Source organism: Leuciscus leuciscus, assembly GCF_965113295.1.
Source record: "Leuciscus leuciscus genome assembly, chromosome: 15".
NCBI classification, from domain to species: domain Eukaryota; kingdom Metazoa; phylum Chordata; class Actinopteri; order Cypriniformes; family Leuciscidae; genus Leuciscus; species Leuciscus leuciscus.
The window spans coordinates 15,982,142-16,000,604 of record NC_138739.1 but is presented as its reverse complement, the minus strand read 5'-3'; the positions used below and the strand labels follow the sequence as shown (position 1 = coordinate 16,000,604).

The 18,463-nt window shown below is 39.5% G+C and overlaps 1 protein-coding gene across 5 annotated transcripts in view; it reads left to right on the top strand.

The window, feature by feature from the left end:
* The window catches only part of asic1b (acid-sensing (proton-gated) ion channel 1b), a 204,435-nt gene that overhangs the window by 136,954 nt on the left and 49,018 nt on the right, over nucleotides 1–18,463 (top strand). Inside the window, exon 1 of one of the 5 annotated variants that reach the window (XM_082139094.1) lies at nucleotides 558–1,974. The exons of 3 other annotated variants lie outside the window; for them this stretch is intronic. In XM_082139094.1, coding sequence (XP_081995220.1) covers nucleotides 1,315–1,974 — 660 coding nt within the window. In that variant the 5' untranslated portion in view covers nucleotides 558–1,314. Of the gene's footprint in view, nucleotides 1–557; nucleotides 1,975–18,463 lie in introns of those variants that run through there. One more of the 5 variants, XM_082139092.1, reaches the window with a different exon arrangement.

Below are 18,463 nucleotides of genomic sequence, written 5' to 3'. Positions count from 1 at the left end.
AAAATACTGCTTGTTGGAAAATATAACTTGTTAATGGAAACACAACACTATTTGGAAAATAGTCTCATGCTACAGTAACATTTATTTAAGTTTGATTTTATAACTATTCCCGACAAGAGTCATTCTTGCTCCATTACGTCTAAACCACAAAGTTAATTTCACCCTTAAGGAGTTTAGTTAAAGTCTGTTGAATTCTGTCATTTCCCCCAGTCAAACAAAAGAAAGAAAAACTCAGGTTGTCATCGAGTCGTCTGTAGAGATCGATCAATAGAGCAGCTGTGCAACGAGACACTGTATTTTAAAGACAGGCGGCTGTGCTTAAAAATAACGCCTCCGTTTTGCTTCCAAATAGTGTGCATTGAAAATAAATCGAATGAATGCTTGACTCTTTGATTCTGCCAGAATCAATCTTGCACAATCTAGGATAGAAAAACAAGCAGCTAATCACGAGGGGTCTTATTTATGCAATTTCTATGTAAATTTCTTAATTTTAACAAATAATTCCATTCTTATGCAAATTGTCCCATTGAAATGAACACAAAATGCTTGTAAGTTCTATGTATTTGAAATGACACCAGAGTTGATTCTGCTCGTGTTCCTTGAACTGTGATGATAGAATTGATTAGTACGTGCTAATTTCCGTTTCAGTGCATGAGCTGCTTTCAACAGGAAGTTTAGTAAAGCGATTGCATTCTATGGCGTCGTACAGTATCTGAGCCACCGCCACACACACACACACCATGATGCATGCATGTTGATATCTTGGCTTTTCTCGGAACTCTAGAGTGTTTATTTATGAGCTGATAAAGCTGGGGCGGTGACACATTCAGTATATTCAGTTTATCAAAGCATGACGGCTGCTGTGCTTTTCATCACCTAGGAAAAAATCCCATGACTCTGCATCTGGATGCATGAAGCAGATATTATGTGATATAAACGACCCCGGATTATTAACGTGAGGGCATGAATGCGCAGTGAAATGCGATCTGGCGCTGACATCAGATGCAGGTTGCACTGGGAGTATTCCCTGTCCGAGGGAGGGAGTTTGGGGCCATGAAGTGCGTAACATCCCAACAGCGCCATTCCTCTTCAGATGTCCCGTTGCAGATGGAGAGACAGATTGCAGGGGATGTCAGAGCGCTCAACACCGTTTCTGAAGAGAACAATGATGTTTTCCCATTCATAGTACCTGGATTGGCTTTTCTGGGGTTGACGATTCATCTAGAATGTCCTCTAAAGTGACATTTTAAGTGTGACCAAACACCTTTTTTTGTGTTCTTCATTTCACTATTGACCAGTTTTTGTTTTAACACCATGGTACGAATCACATGCACCATCTCCTTCAGCACAGACAACGAGCCGGACGGCCGCTCGCACCAAGACGGCTTCGACGACCACTACAAGCGAGTGGGGTGGTCGAGAGATGGCGAGCATCCCAAGTACCAGGAGGAAGGTGAGGATGTGGATGAGTACGATGGGCCGGAAGACGAAGAGGCACCCGACATCAGCCTCACCACTTTTTTTGGCGGCTGCTCCCTCCACGGCGGCAACCACGTCTTTGTGCAGGACAAGCTAAGCATCCGCCGGGTCATGTGGACGGTGGTCTTCCTGCTGGCGATCTCCCTGTTCCTCAAGCAGGTGGTGGACCGCATCATCTATTACCTGCAGTACGACTATATCACCCTGCTGGATGAGCGCAACGCCAAGAACATGATATTCCCCGCCATCACGCTCTGCAACTTCAACACGTTCCGGCGCTCGCAGCTGAGCTACAGCGACCTGCTCTTCATGGGGCCTCTGCTGGGATACGAGGACAACATGGCGCCGGGAATCCCTCTGGCCCCGGAGCCCGACAGGCAAGGATCTCGATTCAGCCTCCCGGAGTTCTTCAACCGGACCCGTCACCGCATGGACGATATGCTGCTGGAGTGCAACTTCGCTGGGAAGGAGTGCGGCCCAGAACACTGGAGAGAGGTAGGACAGTCGTCCGGATAGACTGGTATTAAGTAGGAGTCGAGTTTTGGGCCGCCTCCGGCACTCAATCCATTCTCGGCGTGTTATTGTTAGGGCGGCTGACTTTATTTGTGAGAAGATAAATGGACTCGGCGCACTTGAGGCGTCAGAGAAGATGAATAGGTGTTCTCACTGTATCTAACAGGAATCAGAAGCCATTCATTCTTTGTGTTCAGCGTTGCAAATGAAAACAGCATCTCAGACCCCCATTATTACCCTTTGACTGCTCATGATTGATAATTATACGCTGTAGCTTGCTTTTGTATAACACATCGGTCTGTTTCAAGGCCACTCGGGGGATTTTTTTTTTTCTCTAGACTTGCTGTTGGAGTTTCGGGAGTGTGGAAATTTATCTCTGGCAAGACATGTTTGCATAGAATAATGACCATGTTATTTTGCATTGTTCTTTAGGCTCATGGATAGAGTTTTTTTACGGATAAAATCTGCTTTTTGCAGTTCGTTTCTTCAAAATAAACCAAATTAAAGCTGGAATGTCTAAGCTTTTGAAGAATGTTAGTTTATTATTTTTTGCAGTTAGTTGTTTATTATTCTGAAATAGTGGTAGAAAACAGATTTATTAATACAAAATAAATATTTATTTAGAATTTGGCTAATTACTAAATATTTTCATTATTTGCTAAATACAACCCAAGATAATTTGAGAAAGAAATTGTCTTTAATATTGTACTATTTTTATAGTTAATTTATCATTTATTTTAGTATTTTATTAGTGCTGTTTAAAATGATTAATCACGATTAATCGAATCTTACACAAAAGTTTGTTTATATAATATGTGTATGTATATATATACAAATACACAAACATATTACATAATTATTTTTCACTATTTATTATTTTTTGTTATAAAGATCTGTTGTTATAAAAATGGGGTTTTATAGATAAAAAAATGCATCTGCATTATTAAACTGTAAGAAGCTCCCTTGCAGTAAACTCATCATATTTGGAGGTGTTTGTCACCAAAGCATTTCAAAACATATTGCTGTATCGTTTTTCCCTCAAGAGCGTGTCTGAGTTTGCAGCTAATCCCTTTATGTTGATGAAAAGAGGGCTGCCTGTCTGTGAAATAGGCATTTTGTTTGTCATTGTTGCTGATCTCAAGGTTTCTAGCCTGCGCTCATGCCATTCGAGATCTCCCGTGAGTCGAGCTCTTATTGAGCTGAGTGAATTATGTGTTGCTTCGCCGTAAAGGCCAAGAATATATCTGGTAGCGCTTATTGAAGAATCGGTTTAGAGCTCTTAAGTATATTTAGTCTCCTGCCTGGTAAGTGCATGTGGGGTTTTAAACGCTGCCGGCCGCGCTCTGATAATGAATGTTTATTATCTGATGCCTCCGGTGGGATGTATTATCAACTTACTTAAAAGGTGCAGAACGGATGATCTGCCATATGCACACAAACAAAGCATCCCACAAGCATAAATGCATGGTATCTGGATTATATACTCCACATTTAATGGTTCAACTAGCGTATCAACTCATATTAGCCAGATTATTCAGTCAATGCTAGTGTTCTTTGCTAATCACAACCTTGTTTGCTAATCATTCTTGCGACACTAAGAATGTGAGTTCACTGTTTGTGAGTCTCCATCGATTGACAGATATTTAGAGGAGCGCTTGGGCGGGTCGATATGAGGTGGGGCTGTGCCAAACAGACGGGCAGCTCATCTTTCCGTCTCAGGGCAGAATTTGAGTCCCACTTCCTCCAGCTCCATTAGACGAGGATCTTTTTTCACCTCTTGAGCACAAGCTCTAGTTTCGCCGTTCTGCATGCCCAGTCGTGCAGTCAAGTAGGCAACTACTCGGGTCATTAAGTGCAGCGGATTACGTTAGTAAAAAACATCCATTATCTATTGTCAATAGTGTAGTGATGTATGAAGTACAGCTCACCAAGCAGCCTAGCAGATTTCTGTTGGTCAATGTAGTGTATTCGCATCACCAACTGAACCAGTTGTGGAAACTGAATGGGGAAATCTTTCACTCTCACACCGTGTTCTAACCAGATGTGAATATATATAAACGCAACAAAATCAATCAAAAATTATAGCCAATCAGAAGAGTTTGTGGGCGGAGTCTCTCTGCAAGCACACTGCACTCACAACCAAATGGATCAGTTCCAAAGTCTCTTTCAGGCAAGACATTTCATGCGGCGGCCATCTTTTCAGTCATGCAAGTATAGCTCCTATCTCCTGTCTCTTTGAATGGCCAAAGCTGTTCACCAAGCTTACAGTTAAATTTCATATTTGAAATCACCAATGAAATCGGACGACAACTGTATCATAAATATGGTTTCTTCTTCCCTATACTATATAGTGAAAAACAGCACGCCAACAGAGTAGTATGTCCGAATACATAGTATTCGAAAAACAGTTGGAGAAGACTCCTCGGATGATAACTTCTAGCGAGATTCTGAAGTGTGCGTATGATGGGCGCTTTACTATCCCATGAGGCGTGAATGGCAGTGAAGCGACATTATCAAGCGACACATGATAATAACAACATGGCGAATGTAGTACGTCCAGATTACATTCACACTATATAGAACATAATTTTGTAACAGTCGCAAAGTAATTAGCTACTTATTCAAAATAAGTACCTACTCAAGAGAGTATGCCATTTCGGATGTTTCTATAGCATCCAGAGCTTCTATTGGCAGCTGCAGTGACATCATGACTTTACCAATGGGCGATTGGCTCTTAGATTTAGAAGGCGGGACTTTTTCCGTCATATTGCGTGTTGCACTTTCTCTTTTAATTTTATTAAAAATACATACAGTACTGACTGAAACGATTTTTGTCACTGAATACACTTGTTTTTTTGTTTTTTTTACATTGAGTTCACAGTTTGAATGCTCGTTTCCGTTCATATAATTTTATATAATTCCTAATATCTGAGGTGAATTATCCATTGTCGCTTTCAGTATGGATATAAAGGGCACGCAAAATGACATTCAAAGCATATAAACCATACCTGAGGTTATCATTACCCGCTGATCAGGACATGGTGTCACACGAAATTCCCGATTGCCTGGATTCCTATTGAAATTACTGGATTGCACCCCTGAAAATTCGCAGAAGAACTGTAAATGTGACTATTAGCAATTAGCAATTAGCAATTTACTTAAACCTCGTTCAGACTGTCAGTCCAAATCCGATTTTTTTTCATATCCGATTAAAATGCGAATCTAGATTTAGCAAGAGTGAACGGCAAAAAAAAAAAAAAAAAATTACACGAAATGCGATTTTTACAAATCCATTTCGAACTACATTCATTTGTGGTTGGAAATTCTATTCAAATCACATTTCTGGATATATATTTAAAGAGTGGCATGGGACACACAAATTGGATCTGAACAGTTGCGCTAAATAATGTGAACAGTCAATCATTTTAAATCAGATTCCAATCGGATTTGGACTGACAGTGTGAACGAAGCCTTAGTGATCAAGTTTTATATTTTCACCTGATGGACTATAAACAGTGTTGTGTGTAACGCGTTACAAAGTAAAGCGTTACAGTAACGTAACTACTTTTTTGGGTAAAAAGTAGTGTAACGCGTTACTACAAAAAAATTGGTAACGAAACGTAGTTCCTTTTTCAATTCGCCGCAACGTTACTTTTCCCATGGATATATTTGACAGCGACACTGCCTCAGCTGCGCACTTGAGAGAAGAGAACTGTTGAGAACTGAAAAAAACTATTTAAGGCCATTGCACACTGAGTCCGAAATTCGCATCCGAAATTTTCGCACGTTAAAAAAAACGTTATGTCAATCACGCTTGCACACTGTCTACGAAACTTTCGTCCGTAATAAAAAAATTCGGATCGGGTTCGATTTTCTGCGTTTTTCGCATCCACAGCCAGTATTTTGAGAGGTTTTTTCACAATTCAGAGCCACCGTACAACTAAAAGCGAACGACAAAATCCACAATGGATTTAGCAGCCAATTCGATCACTAATCATGTATTATTTGGGTATAAAATATAACCTGTATACAGCTGTTCTGTCTGCCCAGCTCTTCCGCCGCCCGCTTGCGTGTGTGTGTGTGTGTGTGTGTGTGTGTGTGTGTGTGTGTGTGTGTGTGTGTGCCCATACCTTAGACATACTGCCAGTCTCTGTTCAGGATCGATTGGTTCACGGAAATTGGTGGTCTTGTTTTTAATATGTGGCTCCAGTATCGCTAGCAAAGCATCAAACTGTTCCACTGACATTCTGAGGTAAATTTTGAATCGCTCGGGATAATTTCGCAACTCCTTGATAAGGAGGTGAAACTCTCCTTCCTCTCGGCGCAATCTCAGTATTGGGTGGACCCAATATTTCTTCTTTCTTTTTCTCTTTTTAAGAAGAAAGAGGGCAACAAAATCATCCCCACTGCTACCCTTGACGAATACATTTTGTATTTTTTGCGTTTTTTTTTCAGCAAAGGTTTAATAAATACGCATCGGACTCAGTGTGCAAGGTTTCTGTGCGTGACGAATTTTAAGGCTGACGAACACGAAAAAACGCATACGAAAATTTCGGACTCGGTGTGCAATGGCCTTTAGTTTCATATTTATGTTTAAATTAAATTAAATAAAAAAATTGCGTGTGGAGACATGATTTTGACCACTTTATTAAGTTTGTTTTTGTAGAAAACCTGTATTTAAAATGAATTTCGTTTTGTATTAATTGTATCTTAATTTTAATCAATGTTTTATCAACCAATTGGCTGATTTTAATAAGAAGTAAATTAAAGAAAACTATTTAGTTTCATATTTATGTTTAAATAAAATAAATAAATAAATAATTTAATCTATGTTGATTATATGAAAAGTGAAAAGCATGAGTAAGATCATAATTTTGTGCAATATATCGGGAGATAAATGGAGTGGGCAGACATGATTTAGACCACTTTATTAAGTTTGTTTTTGTAGAAAGACTTTCTTTAAAACGAATTTCGTTTTGTATTAATTGTATCTTAATTTTAATCAATGTTTTACCAACCAATTAATTGCCTGAATTTAATAAATAAGTAAATATGGCATGCAAAATAATCATGACGGCACCAGCGCGTGAACTGGAGCTCCTCTCCATACTGTAAATGAACCGAAACTCAAAAGCTACTTGTCTCACAGACCTGAGAAATATATAGAAAGCTTGAATATGTGTACTTTTAAACAAAATATTTTTTTTTTCTCTCAAAATCTCTTTTTTTTTTACTCCCTTGATAGAGTGAGTCGTATGTCTGAAAACTAAGCTTATGTCTTCTATATCATTTTGTCCTATGTTATCAAGACGCGATTCGCACCGGTGTTAGAGAGCAGAGAAGCTTTATTGGCTGTTGCCGAAATTTAAAGTTCGGTGGATAGGGGAAGCGGAGCGGAGAGAAGTGGCGCGAGCACACGGCTCATCGCGGAGTGTCGCACTCTACCCCATGATGCAGAGCCGGCTGAGAATAAAAGTTGCCGCACACAGCAGCGCCAATGAGAAGGACTTTTTTTCTTTTGAAATTGATACTATTTTTTATAATAAAGAGCACAAAATAATTACCTGTTATGTCCTCCATTATAACTTTATGTCTACATATTTAGGAACAGATATTGGGTTCTGCCCAAAGTCAAGCAACATAAAAGTAACGTAAAAGTAACGAGTAACGTAAAAAGTTACTTTCCAAACGGGGTAACTAAGTAAAGTAACGGATTACTTTTTTAAAAAGTAACGAGTAACGAGCAAACACTACTTTTTAAAAGTAACTTCCCCAACACTGACTATAAAATCCCACAGACTTTAATTAAAAAGGGACTCAAGCCATACGCTATCTAAACTCTAGAACTGGCCCCTTTTTTTGCCTAGAAACCACCCACAACACCCTAGCAACCAAATTGCATAGTTTTGCAAGGACAAACAGTAGTCTTCTTCAGAAAATGTTCATATGTAGTTCCTCTCAGATGGATTTATTTTGCCAGATGGAGTACTATTCTTGCTGAAGGAATCTGTTTTCTAAACTGCTGAATTGGGCTAGAAAATAAAGACTATCAAATTAAATACAGTTAATTATAGATGTGGAATCAATAAGTGGGTTGTCATTTAAGACTCTTTGAGATAAAAGCGTGGTCTAGACTTTATCTGAAGCTGTATTTGCTGTCTTAAGCGTTAAGAAGTGTCTGCTAGTGTTCAATTTGACCTTGAGTGTATAATCTTAACTTGATCTTGATGGTTTATCTGAGGATCGGCACTGATGACAGCAGCTCATTCAATATTAACCAGGCCAGAAAGCACATTTCACAGCAGCTTCTCTCCAGCTCTGGCTCCGGTCCCTACATAAATCTCAGAGACGCTTACGCAGGGCTCTGGGAAATGCTAATTCATTGCACGGCTATTTAACGATGATGACAGCTATCGCACTGAAAGCTTCCAGTGTTTGACCAGAGGTTTTGTTGGCATGTATGTGTGGAAGTGTGGAAGTGTGGAAATTCTTTCTTTAAAGACTTCATAGGACTGTTAATCGATTTGCTTTTTTTTTTTTTTTATCTGATTAATTGCATGAGTTTCTAGAGTGTTGCTATGTAGTTGCTAGTGTGTTCTGAGTGGTTCCTAAAGTATTGTTATGTGGTTGCTTCGGTGTTCTGGGTGGTTGCAAGAGTGTTTCTATGTGGTTGCTAGGGTGTTCTGGGTAGTTTCTAGGGTGTTGGTATCTAGTTGCTAGGATATTTCCCTGAGTGTTGCTTTGCGGTTTCTAGTGTGTTCTGGGTAGTTGCTAGGGTGTTTTCCCAAGTTTTGCTTTGCAGTTGTTAGTATGTTCTGGGAGGTGCTAGGGTGTTGCTATGCAGTTATTAGGGTGTTTTCCCAAGTTTTGCTTTGCGGTTGCTATTGTGTTCTGGGTAGTGCTTTGGGCTAGGGTGTACTGGTTGGTTGCTAGAGTGTTGCTATACGTTGCTATAGGTTTTTTTTTTTTTTTTTTTTTTTTGGTTGCTTTGGCTTTTTTTGCTTTGTGGTTGCAAGTGTGTTCTGGGTAGTTGCTAAGGTGTTGCTATGCAGTTGCTAGAGTGTTTTGGGTGGTTATCAGAGTGCTGCTATATGGTTTCTAGGGTGTTTCACCAAATGTGGCTTTGCATTACTAGGGTGTATTGGGTAGAATATTGCTATGCGGTTGTGTGTTGGTTTGCGGTTGCTGGTGTGTTCTAGGTAATTGCTAGGGTGTTGCTATGCAGTTGCTAGGGTGTTTTCCTAAGTGTTGCTGTGCAGCTGCTAGGGAGTTCTGTGTGGTTGCATGAGTGTTGCTGTGCAGTTACTAGAGTGATCTGGGTAGTTGCCAGGTCGCTGCTATGCGGTTGCTAGTGAGTCTTAAGGCCTATTTATACTTCTGCGTCGAACTGCCGCCGTAGCTACGTCGTAGGCTGTGTGTAGCGCGCGTACCCTTCGGCGTACCCTGACGTGCACCTCTCCAAAAATGTAACAACGCGTCAATTCTACGCGGACGCAAGCGCTGTGATTGGTCTGCCAGAACCCCTCCCTCTGGGTTTCACATGCTCCCTAGGTGCGCGTCAACGCGGACAACAACGCAGAAGTATAAATTAAAACCAACACGTTGCCTACGGCGTATAGGCTCCGGCGTAGGTCTGACGCAGAAGTATAATGAGGCCTTTAGGTGGTTGCTAGGTGCAGGAACAGTTGCATGCCAAAGTTTTATATTTAGGATAAGTAGTTTGTTCAAGTCACTCTGTACTCAATTGTGATAGTGATGCTTCAGTAAACAACACTAAGGGAACTACAAATTAATTTCTGTTCATGCAGAAGTCTCTCATTTAATGTTGCTTGGAGTTTGGTTCCAGTGAAGTTTCCTTTGAATGTGTCTGATGTCACTGTTGCTGTCTGAACAATAGAGGGCACCAGAATACAGAGAATAACACTTACTCAACAGACTCAGACTCCTTCAGTCCACTGAGCATTGAGCTCCATCAAAAAATAACATGCATTTACAAAAGGAAGTGTCAAGTTCATTTGTTTTATGAATATGAGCTTGTGAAGCCCAACAAAACATTTAAAGCAACAGCCTGGCTTGACAGCATATTAAAGTCAACATGAAATGACACAATTACTTTCTTAAAATTGTTTCTTGTCTTAATATACTTAATTCCCTTAGTGCACATTATTCTAAAGAAAAAAAAATTGTTTGTTGTAAAAATTAGCTGTAAATTCTAATCAAATCAAATAACTTTGGCTCTGAAACGACTTTCATTTTTAGATATCATCAAAATCTTAGTTTTTAACTTTTTTGTTTTTATATATTTATATTACTTTTTATAATGCCTGGTTCATGTAAGTTTATATAAATATTTTTTATAACAGTTTAATATCCTGTCAATTTCTTGTATATGATAAGTCCCGTCCACATTTTTACTTTTATATGTTTTATATTGTTTTTATATTTACTTTTTCATAATGACTAGTTCATGTAAGTTTGAAATATTTATATTTTTATATTTAATTTGTATGTCACCATTTATGTTGACCTAACATTTTGTCTGCTGAATGATTTATAGAAGATGGATTTTCACCCTCTGTATTTTCACAAGATATTTGAAAGTTCAAGTGCAACGAAGTATAGTTCAGGTGAGTCGAGCTGGCGTACACGTCAGTCTGCAGCACAAAAACAATCTGCACAAAGTACCTTTCTGCGAGTTTCATGCCTACACTTATCTTGTTCAGAATAGTGTTGTGATGAATGTAACTCGGCTTTGTTTACCGTGGTAAAGCCGGAGGTGTGAGGATGATCTCCATCACCAATGGCAACGCATTGAAAGTGAGTAATTGTGTTCTCAGGGTCTGGAGCAAGCCGCGCTCCAACATATCTTAGACAACTGACTACTGAGAGCTCTGATTCACTGTGTGTTTTCTTACCTGTCATAAGGGAAGCCAGAGACACCAGATGACTTATTTCAGTGATGGATGTACAGCATTATCTCAAAGACAATCAACAATTAACCTACACTCAGACTGCTATGACATCCTTCAGAGGTGTATAGATGCGTGAAAAAGTTCTCCAGTGAATCAGATGCTTCCAGCTGTTCTCTACAGATCTTATTCCATCCATATCTCAATTAAATGTTCAATTGAGTCATATTATTCATTTTAAGCTGAATTATGTAGTTCTTGCAACACTAGTGGCACCTGGTGGAATTACAAAAACAAAGCCTAATTGGCAAATGCCCCTTTGGCACATCGTGCCTCCCCAACTCAAACATCACAAACACAGCTCTTACTGGAGCTTGTGAAGGCATGTCCAAACAGGTAAAAGTAGACTAGTTTCAATAAAAGGGTCAACATATTATTAGGAATACTTTTAGCTTTGTAGCTATTTATCATGAGTAAGCAATTGAGGTGACTAAACTCTGTCTAGAGCTAACACAAGCCTCTTGCTTATAATAAACCCATCAAAGTGTCTGACATGACTTGCCACAACTGTTTGAGGCTGAGTAAATATTATAAACTGGTACATTTATCTTTCTGAACAGGTGCTTGTTATATAACCTGTATTGTGCACAGGTTTACAATAGCTGTATGGTATTGAAGCGTCCATTGTAGCGCAATGCCCCATTCGCTTTGACGCCTTCATGATCTGTTTAATCTTTGAAGGTCTAAATGCAGTGAATTTTGGCTTACACTCAATGAATCAATGTCTTTTCCCATGTAATGTGTCAGCCATGGTCCCACAGTGGCTAAACACCCTCTGGCTCCGTCCACTACAGTAGCCACGCCCCAAACTCTCACGTTCAGCTGGAAAGAGATTGACACATCTGAGCGGTCCTCTCTCAATGGTTAAATGTTGCCTGAAAGGCTCAATGTTTACACTTTTTGGGGACATAAAACCATGAATGGCATACTAATAGTAGTCAATGAACCCTAAACTGGGATAGGAAAGTGTATTTAAACATAAAAATTCTTACATACCTGTACCTCACTTTTAAGGCAAGACACTACAGGTTAATAGGGTAAAACATGAACTAGTTATCACCATACTTTCCCCATTGACCAATCACAGTCGATTACGGCAACTCTTTTGTATTACAAGTTTTCTGAAATGTTATGTTTAAGTATGCAAATAAGGCATTTTCTAATTCAATTTGCACTAATTTGCATATATTTCCATAACTGAAATCTAAACATTGGATAAAGCCAGGTTCAATAATTGTTTTCCAGATAGGAATAAACCTTTAAAGTTTGGTGTATCTAAAGCTGTTGAAAAAAAACTCAACCTTTGAAGATATGTATTGTACTTGAAATCTACCGATGCAAATAAAGTGTAATAAAAGAAATATATAAATGTGTATTTTAGATGTTTTCTTTTCAAAAAGCTCAAACAAATTGAACAGTGCGTGAAAAAACAATGGGTTTGCATGTAGTGTCTTGCCTTAATTGGAGCTTGAGTGCTGTCCGAGATGTTAAAATATGGGCCAAAATATTGGAAAGTAGAAAATGGGCTCTAAAAATAAAAAGTGAAATGGTGTAAAGAGGATGTAAATCCCACAAATGGATCCAAGGAGCGTGATGTATGGGCCCGACGTATGGGCCCGACCTGACCCCGAAATGTGCCAATAAGAACTTATCACGGCTAATTGGCTCGTTACTTAATCACTAATGGCTTCTTAATGTTTTAATCCGTCATATTGAGTAAAGAAGGCCATCTGAAAACGGTAGAATTTGTGGTGTTTGGGTTCAGGATGTGAAAGTTTCACGTTTTTTAACTCACCTTTGAAGCGATTCACACTTGGCCGCGTTACACAGTTCAGCTGCTCCTAATTGAGTCAGATAAAGTCAGATCTGAAGGTTAAATCAATTGTGGAGAGCCAGAGAGCCTTGAGTATCTGAGAGATTTCAGGTGTCTGATTATACCTTAAAGGTCACAGAAGCATGTCTTCATGTATAGATGTGTTTTCGTAGCTCATTCATACTTGTATACTTGCTTCTGATACATATTACACACAGAAATGGCAAGCACTTGTAAAAATCACAGGCTCCAATCAGATTGTGCACAGGTTTACATGAATTTGCAGGAAAGCTAAATTGTTTTAAAGAAACCAGGATGATGTAAAGAACATTTGTGCGGAAGAACTAGTTATTTGACTAAATGTATGGGTTTTATATAAGTTTAAAGAGTTATTTTGAGGCATTAAGTAGTAGATTCTGTTTGTCTGTGCAATAACTGGTATTTAACACTTTTTGATGGACAGAAATTTAACACATTTTTATTCCAATTTAGCCTTTGAGGAATTTCAGGAATGCATCAATCTTAGGATAATAATTGTATTTATGTATTTGTTTGTTTGGTATATTGTTGAATTTATTTTACTCTGTGAAGTGCCTTGAGAAGTTTGCTTTTAAAAGCACTACATGCAGTTTATATTTAAGTACTTTATCATTTTACTCCATTACATTTATGTTATGAGTTAAAGCCTGATTCATTAACCACTGGCTGATCTGTTTGTAACGGCATATTAAATGCTTGTATTTTATAAGCTCGCAGCTCAGAAGTGAAGCAGACATTTTGGAGGGAATGAGATAGTTCTCAATAAAATGCTGGAGTGAAATTCAATTTAAAGGGCCCTTGGATGGAAGTGAACTGGATAAGTAAAGGAAGAGATTCAGATATGAGGTCAAGCAGGTGTTGAAGTCTCTCTGACACACACACAAGTGTGTGTTTCCTGCAGTGTGAACTCGACACGTCCTGACTCATTACTCTTGCTCTGTGTGTCTGACAACCACTGTTATCTGCTTTTCCTTCACACACACGCACACACACACACACACACACACACACACTGAGGTGTACCTGGAGCTGTATTAATAGACCCTGGACAGACTCTATGTGATGCAGACAGCAGGAAAGAGAAGTACAGCTTCCTAGATGAGTTCAGATGCTTTGTGTTGATGGGTGAATCTATATGTATATATGTATATTTATATATTTATATTTGAAGACCTCCGATGCAAAAGCCACCTCTGTCAAAAATGAGATGATAATATTTTTGTGAATGCTCTCCCCACATAGTATACGTTCATCAAATACTTTCACTTCAAACTCACTAAATCCCAGCCTCAGCCCTTTCAGAAATGCTGCTACTTGGGTAGAAACCTATACATAGGAGCCTGATAATTTTTTTAAATATTAAACAAAAACTTTAGACGGACTTAGAGGCTTTTGCATCTGAAGTCTATATAAACTGTTTATATTATAAAACAAATGTCCAGATCCATTAGTGATGAGATATTGGAGCAGAAATGTACTTAATTTTCATGAAAATAACTGTGATCGTGATGCAATATATCTTAGTATTTTTGTTTGCTCTAGCTTGCGTCCTAATCTAGTGGTGTAATACAGAGGACCTGTCTCTCTCCTCCCATTCATAGTGAAAACACTTGAAACAGTTGTTTTCAACCAGGTATCAAAAGCACATCAACCTATCACAGGGGTACCTCAAGGCTCAGTTCTTGGACCCCTCCTCTTCTCCATATATACTACATTGTTGGTGCCTAATATACAGGCACAGAGTTTCTTCTACCATATGCTGATGACACACAGTTTTAGTTTTAATTTCAACCAGACGAAAGGTAAAGTTTATTTTCATTCTGCTTCAGTACACCTGCATGTGTATTTTCAAGTGATCATTTGTTTAATTAGGGTTGGAACTAAAGTATGCAGGACAGTGGGTCCCCAGGAGCAGCATTGAATACATCTGGTCTAAAAACCTGGCATTGTATGTTAGGAATATTTTAGGAATAGTTAGAAATATCTTTTGTTCCTTTAGAAAACATTGTCACCATGGTATTTCATTCACCATGATATTTTAAATCTGTATTTGTAATGCTGATCTGTGTCCTTGTGAGCTACAATCTTTTAAAGGGATCTTTCATGTTGAATTGAATGAGTTTGATGCTTTACATTTTTGTTATTTCACATGAAGGCACATTCGCCCATTGTGAATAGAATACTATAGGGTAATATCTACAGAACCTTCTCATTTAAGCCCCTTTCACACAGCGCTTTGAACCCGGGAAATTGCCGGCAAATTGCCAGAGCGCCTTCTGTGTGAACGCAAACTCGACCTGGGATTTATGCCGGGATCGATGCCGTGTAGGGGACCTAGTAACATTGCCGTGTTCAGTCCCGGAACGCACGCTGTGTGAACAAAAGCCGTAATAATACCGTGTCGTAGTGATGAAGCTGAAGCCGGGATCGTTCGCCAGCTGTGAAACGGTACGTAAAGCGCAATTTTATGATCGAATCAGAGAAAAAAATGCACAAGCCTGGTTTCTAGAGAGAGAGAGAAAGCAGCTCATAAGCAAACTTAAGATGCTGCTGAGATTACAAGTCACATCGATGTCACGTGTCTTTACGGGATTTTTACGGGTTGTGTGTGAACGCACTCTCTAGCCCCTTTCACACAGAGATTCCGGAAAATACACGGATAAAGTGACCCGGGATTTGACCCGGGTTCGTTTGATTTTGGTTCATTCACACTGCCAGTGATTTTCCGGAATCAGAGAGTGCGTTCACACACAACCCGTAAAAATCCTGTAAAGACACGTGACATCGATGTGACTTGTAATCTCAGCAGCGTCTTAAGTTTGCTTATGAGCTGCGATCTCTCTCTCTCTTTTTTCTCTGATTCGATCATAAACTTGCGCTTTACGTACCGTTTCACACCTGGCGCACGATCCTGGCTTCAGCGTCATCACTACGACACGGCATTATTACGGCTTTTGTTCACACAGCGCGCGTTCCGGGACTGAACACGGCAATGTTACTAGGTCCCCTACACGGCATCGATCCCGGCATAAATCCCGGGTCGAGTTTGCGTTCACACAGAAGGCGCTCCGGCAATTTGCCGGCAATTTCCCGGGTTCAAAGCGCTGTGTGAAAGGGGCTTCTGATTCCGGAAAATCACTGGCAGTGTGAATGAACCAAAATCAAACGAACCCGGGTGAAATCCCAGGTCACTTTATCCGTGTATTTTCCGGAATCTCTGTGTGAAAGGGGCTTTAGTCATTCATTTTGATAAAATGTGGTTTTCATTTTAACATCAAAGTCTGACTTGAGATTCATTTTTGCTCCACAGATATTAAACCTAAACAACCTTCGGCGTGACTTTGGAAATGAATCAGGCGCCATTATTGTGTCTTGTTTCAAAGACAATTTTGAGATCAAACAAACTTAAATAATTACTCCTCATGAGGCAGAAGAGGAGACGACGGAAATCAGTGATGTTCAGACGGTCACCTGAGGTGAAAAATAAAATTGAGTTTAAATGTAAGAATGGCTCTGACTGAGAATATTGCATCTAAGGGCAAGACTTTGATGTCCCGCTGTTCTGAAAAAACTGACAAGATAGACTGCTGGGAAATCTGACCTGTAGCGAGGTTGTGTTGAAAATAGCTGTTTATCTGTATGAGGCTCTCAGGGAATTCTGGGGAAATGACAGTGTTAATTACTGTAGAGATTGTTTCTGGAGATGTTTTCATTCTCATGCATGGGCATTGTTTTAAAGGTTAGTGATGTGAACAAGATTCATATCCGCAGTGAGCCGGAGCAGCTGGCCCATGCAGAAGGGTTCAGTTCAACCCGTCTGAGAGTCATTTATCAGACCCGCCTCACTAACACACACTGACTCGCCTGATGGCGCTTTTTCCTTGGCTGCATCCGAAATCGCATATTTAGTATGTGAAGTCAAGTCAAGTCACCTTCATTTATGTAGTGCTTTTAACAATATAGATTGTTTTAAAGCAGCTTTACAGTGATAATAGGAAATCAAAGCAACAGAGATTGTTTCGTCTTTGCAGCTCTAGAATAAAGTTATTGTCCAGCTAAAGTTAGTTTTTGATTGATTCACTTCCGTTGCAAAGATCACCAGTTATTAACGTAGGGGCCGCTTACACGACACTGCACGACAACAGTGTTTGGTGGCTCGAGAACGCAAACCTTGAAATAGGTTCCAAGGTGCAAGTTTTACATTTTTTTGATAAACATTATCTCCGTGTAAACTTCAAAAAACGTGAATCTGTGAAAACCGTGACGACATGCAGATGCATATTACGTGTTTGGTCTATGGGTTTGCGGATTTGAATATACATGTGCGCAGGCGCGTAGTCTTTCTTTACAAATTGACCTCACCAAATTACTTGTCTGGCCTGCAAAATACAGAATTTTTAGTTGCTTCTGCGTATCCATGCGAACTGGAATCATTTTGATATGTGACAAGTGTAGTATGTGACAAGAGTAGAATGTGATAAGCGTAGTATGATCAAGAAAAGAGTAGAGTAGATTACATTCACACTCAGAGCCGATCAGCCCTATAAGCACACTACGCAAAGTGCGTAGGGCCCCGCAAATTACTCAAGGCCCCGCCTCCCACTCGTGTCAAAGCGCGTCAATCAATGTTTACAATATCGATGAGAAAATGAAGCGGAACTATCCTTCTGGTCACGAAAAGAGAGAGAAAAAAACACCATAAGAGTTCATTGCAGGAACAGTTATCAGGCAGACTTGTGACTCTCCTCTCAAAGTTTGATGTCAGCAAAGAACAGTAGGCTAAAGTTAAGTTGATGTGAGTTGATTTATTATGATTAATAAACGACAAAGGACAACGGTGTTTGTTTATAAACTGCAGCTCGGAAAAGATAACCGCGTCGCGCGTTAACATGCGTTCATATGCACGTGCATGAAATGAAACGCGCACTTTCCAGCAGAAACATCTGTTGTGAGTCGGGACCAGTACAATACGGGCGTGATGGCACTCCTCATTATAGTTTTAAAACAAGACGATGATTATCTAGTCGCTCAGTCAAGGTTTAGTTACAACTCTGCTCTAATGCAATATGGAAAGCAATGTATTGACATTGACTATTGATAGGCTCCATTGAATTTAAAATGTTGATTGGCTGGAGATTCTGGTCAATATGGATGCACATCCCTCAGTAAATAATAACCATCAAGAATCAAGAGTATCAAGAATTACTTTTATCATTTAAAACACAGTGACATGCTATGGCGCCATTTTAGCTTTTATTCATTCACAGGATAATTATGCATTTTTGTTATCAATAATTAAATTTGTACTATTTAAAATGTGAATTCTTGATATTAAGAATGAACTTTTTACTTGTAACAATGTCTTCTGATATCAGGAATTACATTTTCACTACATCTAGTTAAAGGAGGGATTGTAGTGGGAACACTGGGGTGTCAGGTGTGACTGTGTGGCAATGGCAAATGGTTCATGGCTCACGGGTCAGGTATGAGGGCCCCTAAACAGAATTTTGCTTAGGGCCCCAGGGAGGTCAGGATCGGCTCTGTTCACACTGCACACATTCATACTATATAGAACAGACTTATTTAGCAGTTATTCAAAATAAGTACCTACTCATAAGTATGCAATTTCGGATACATCCCTTGTTTCTCA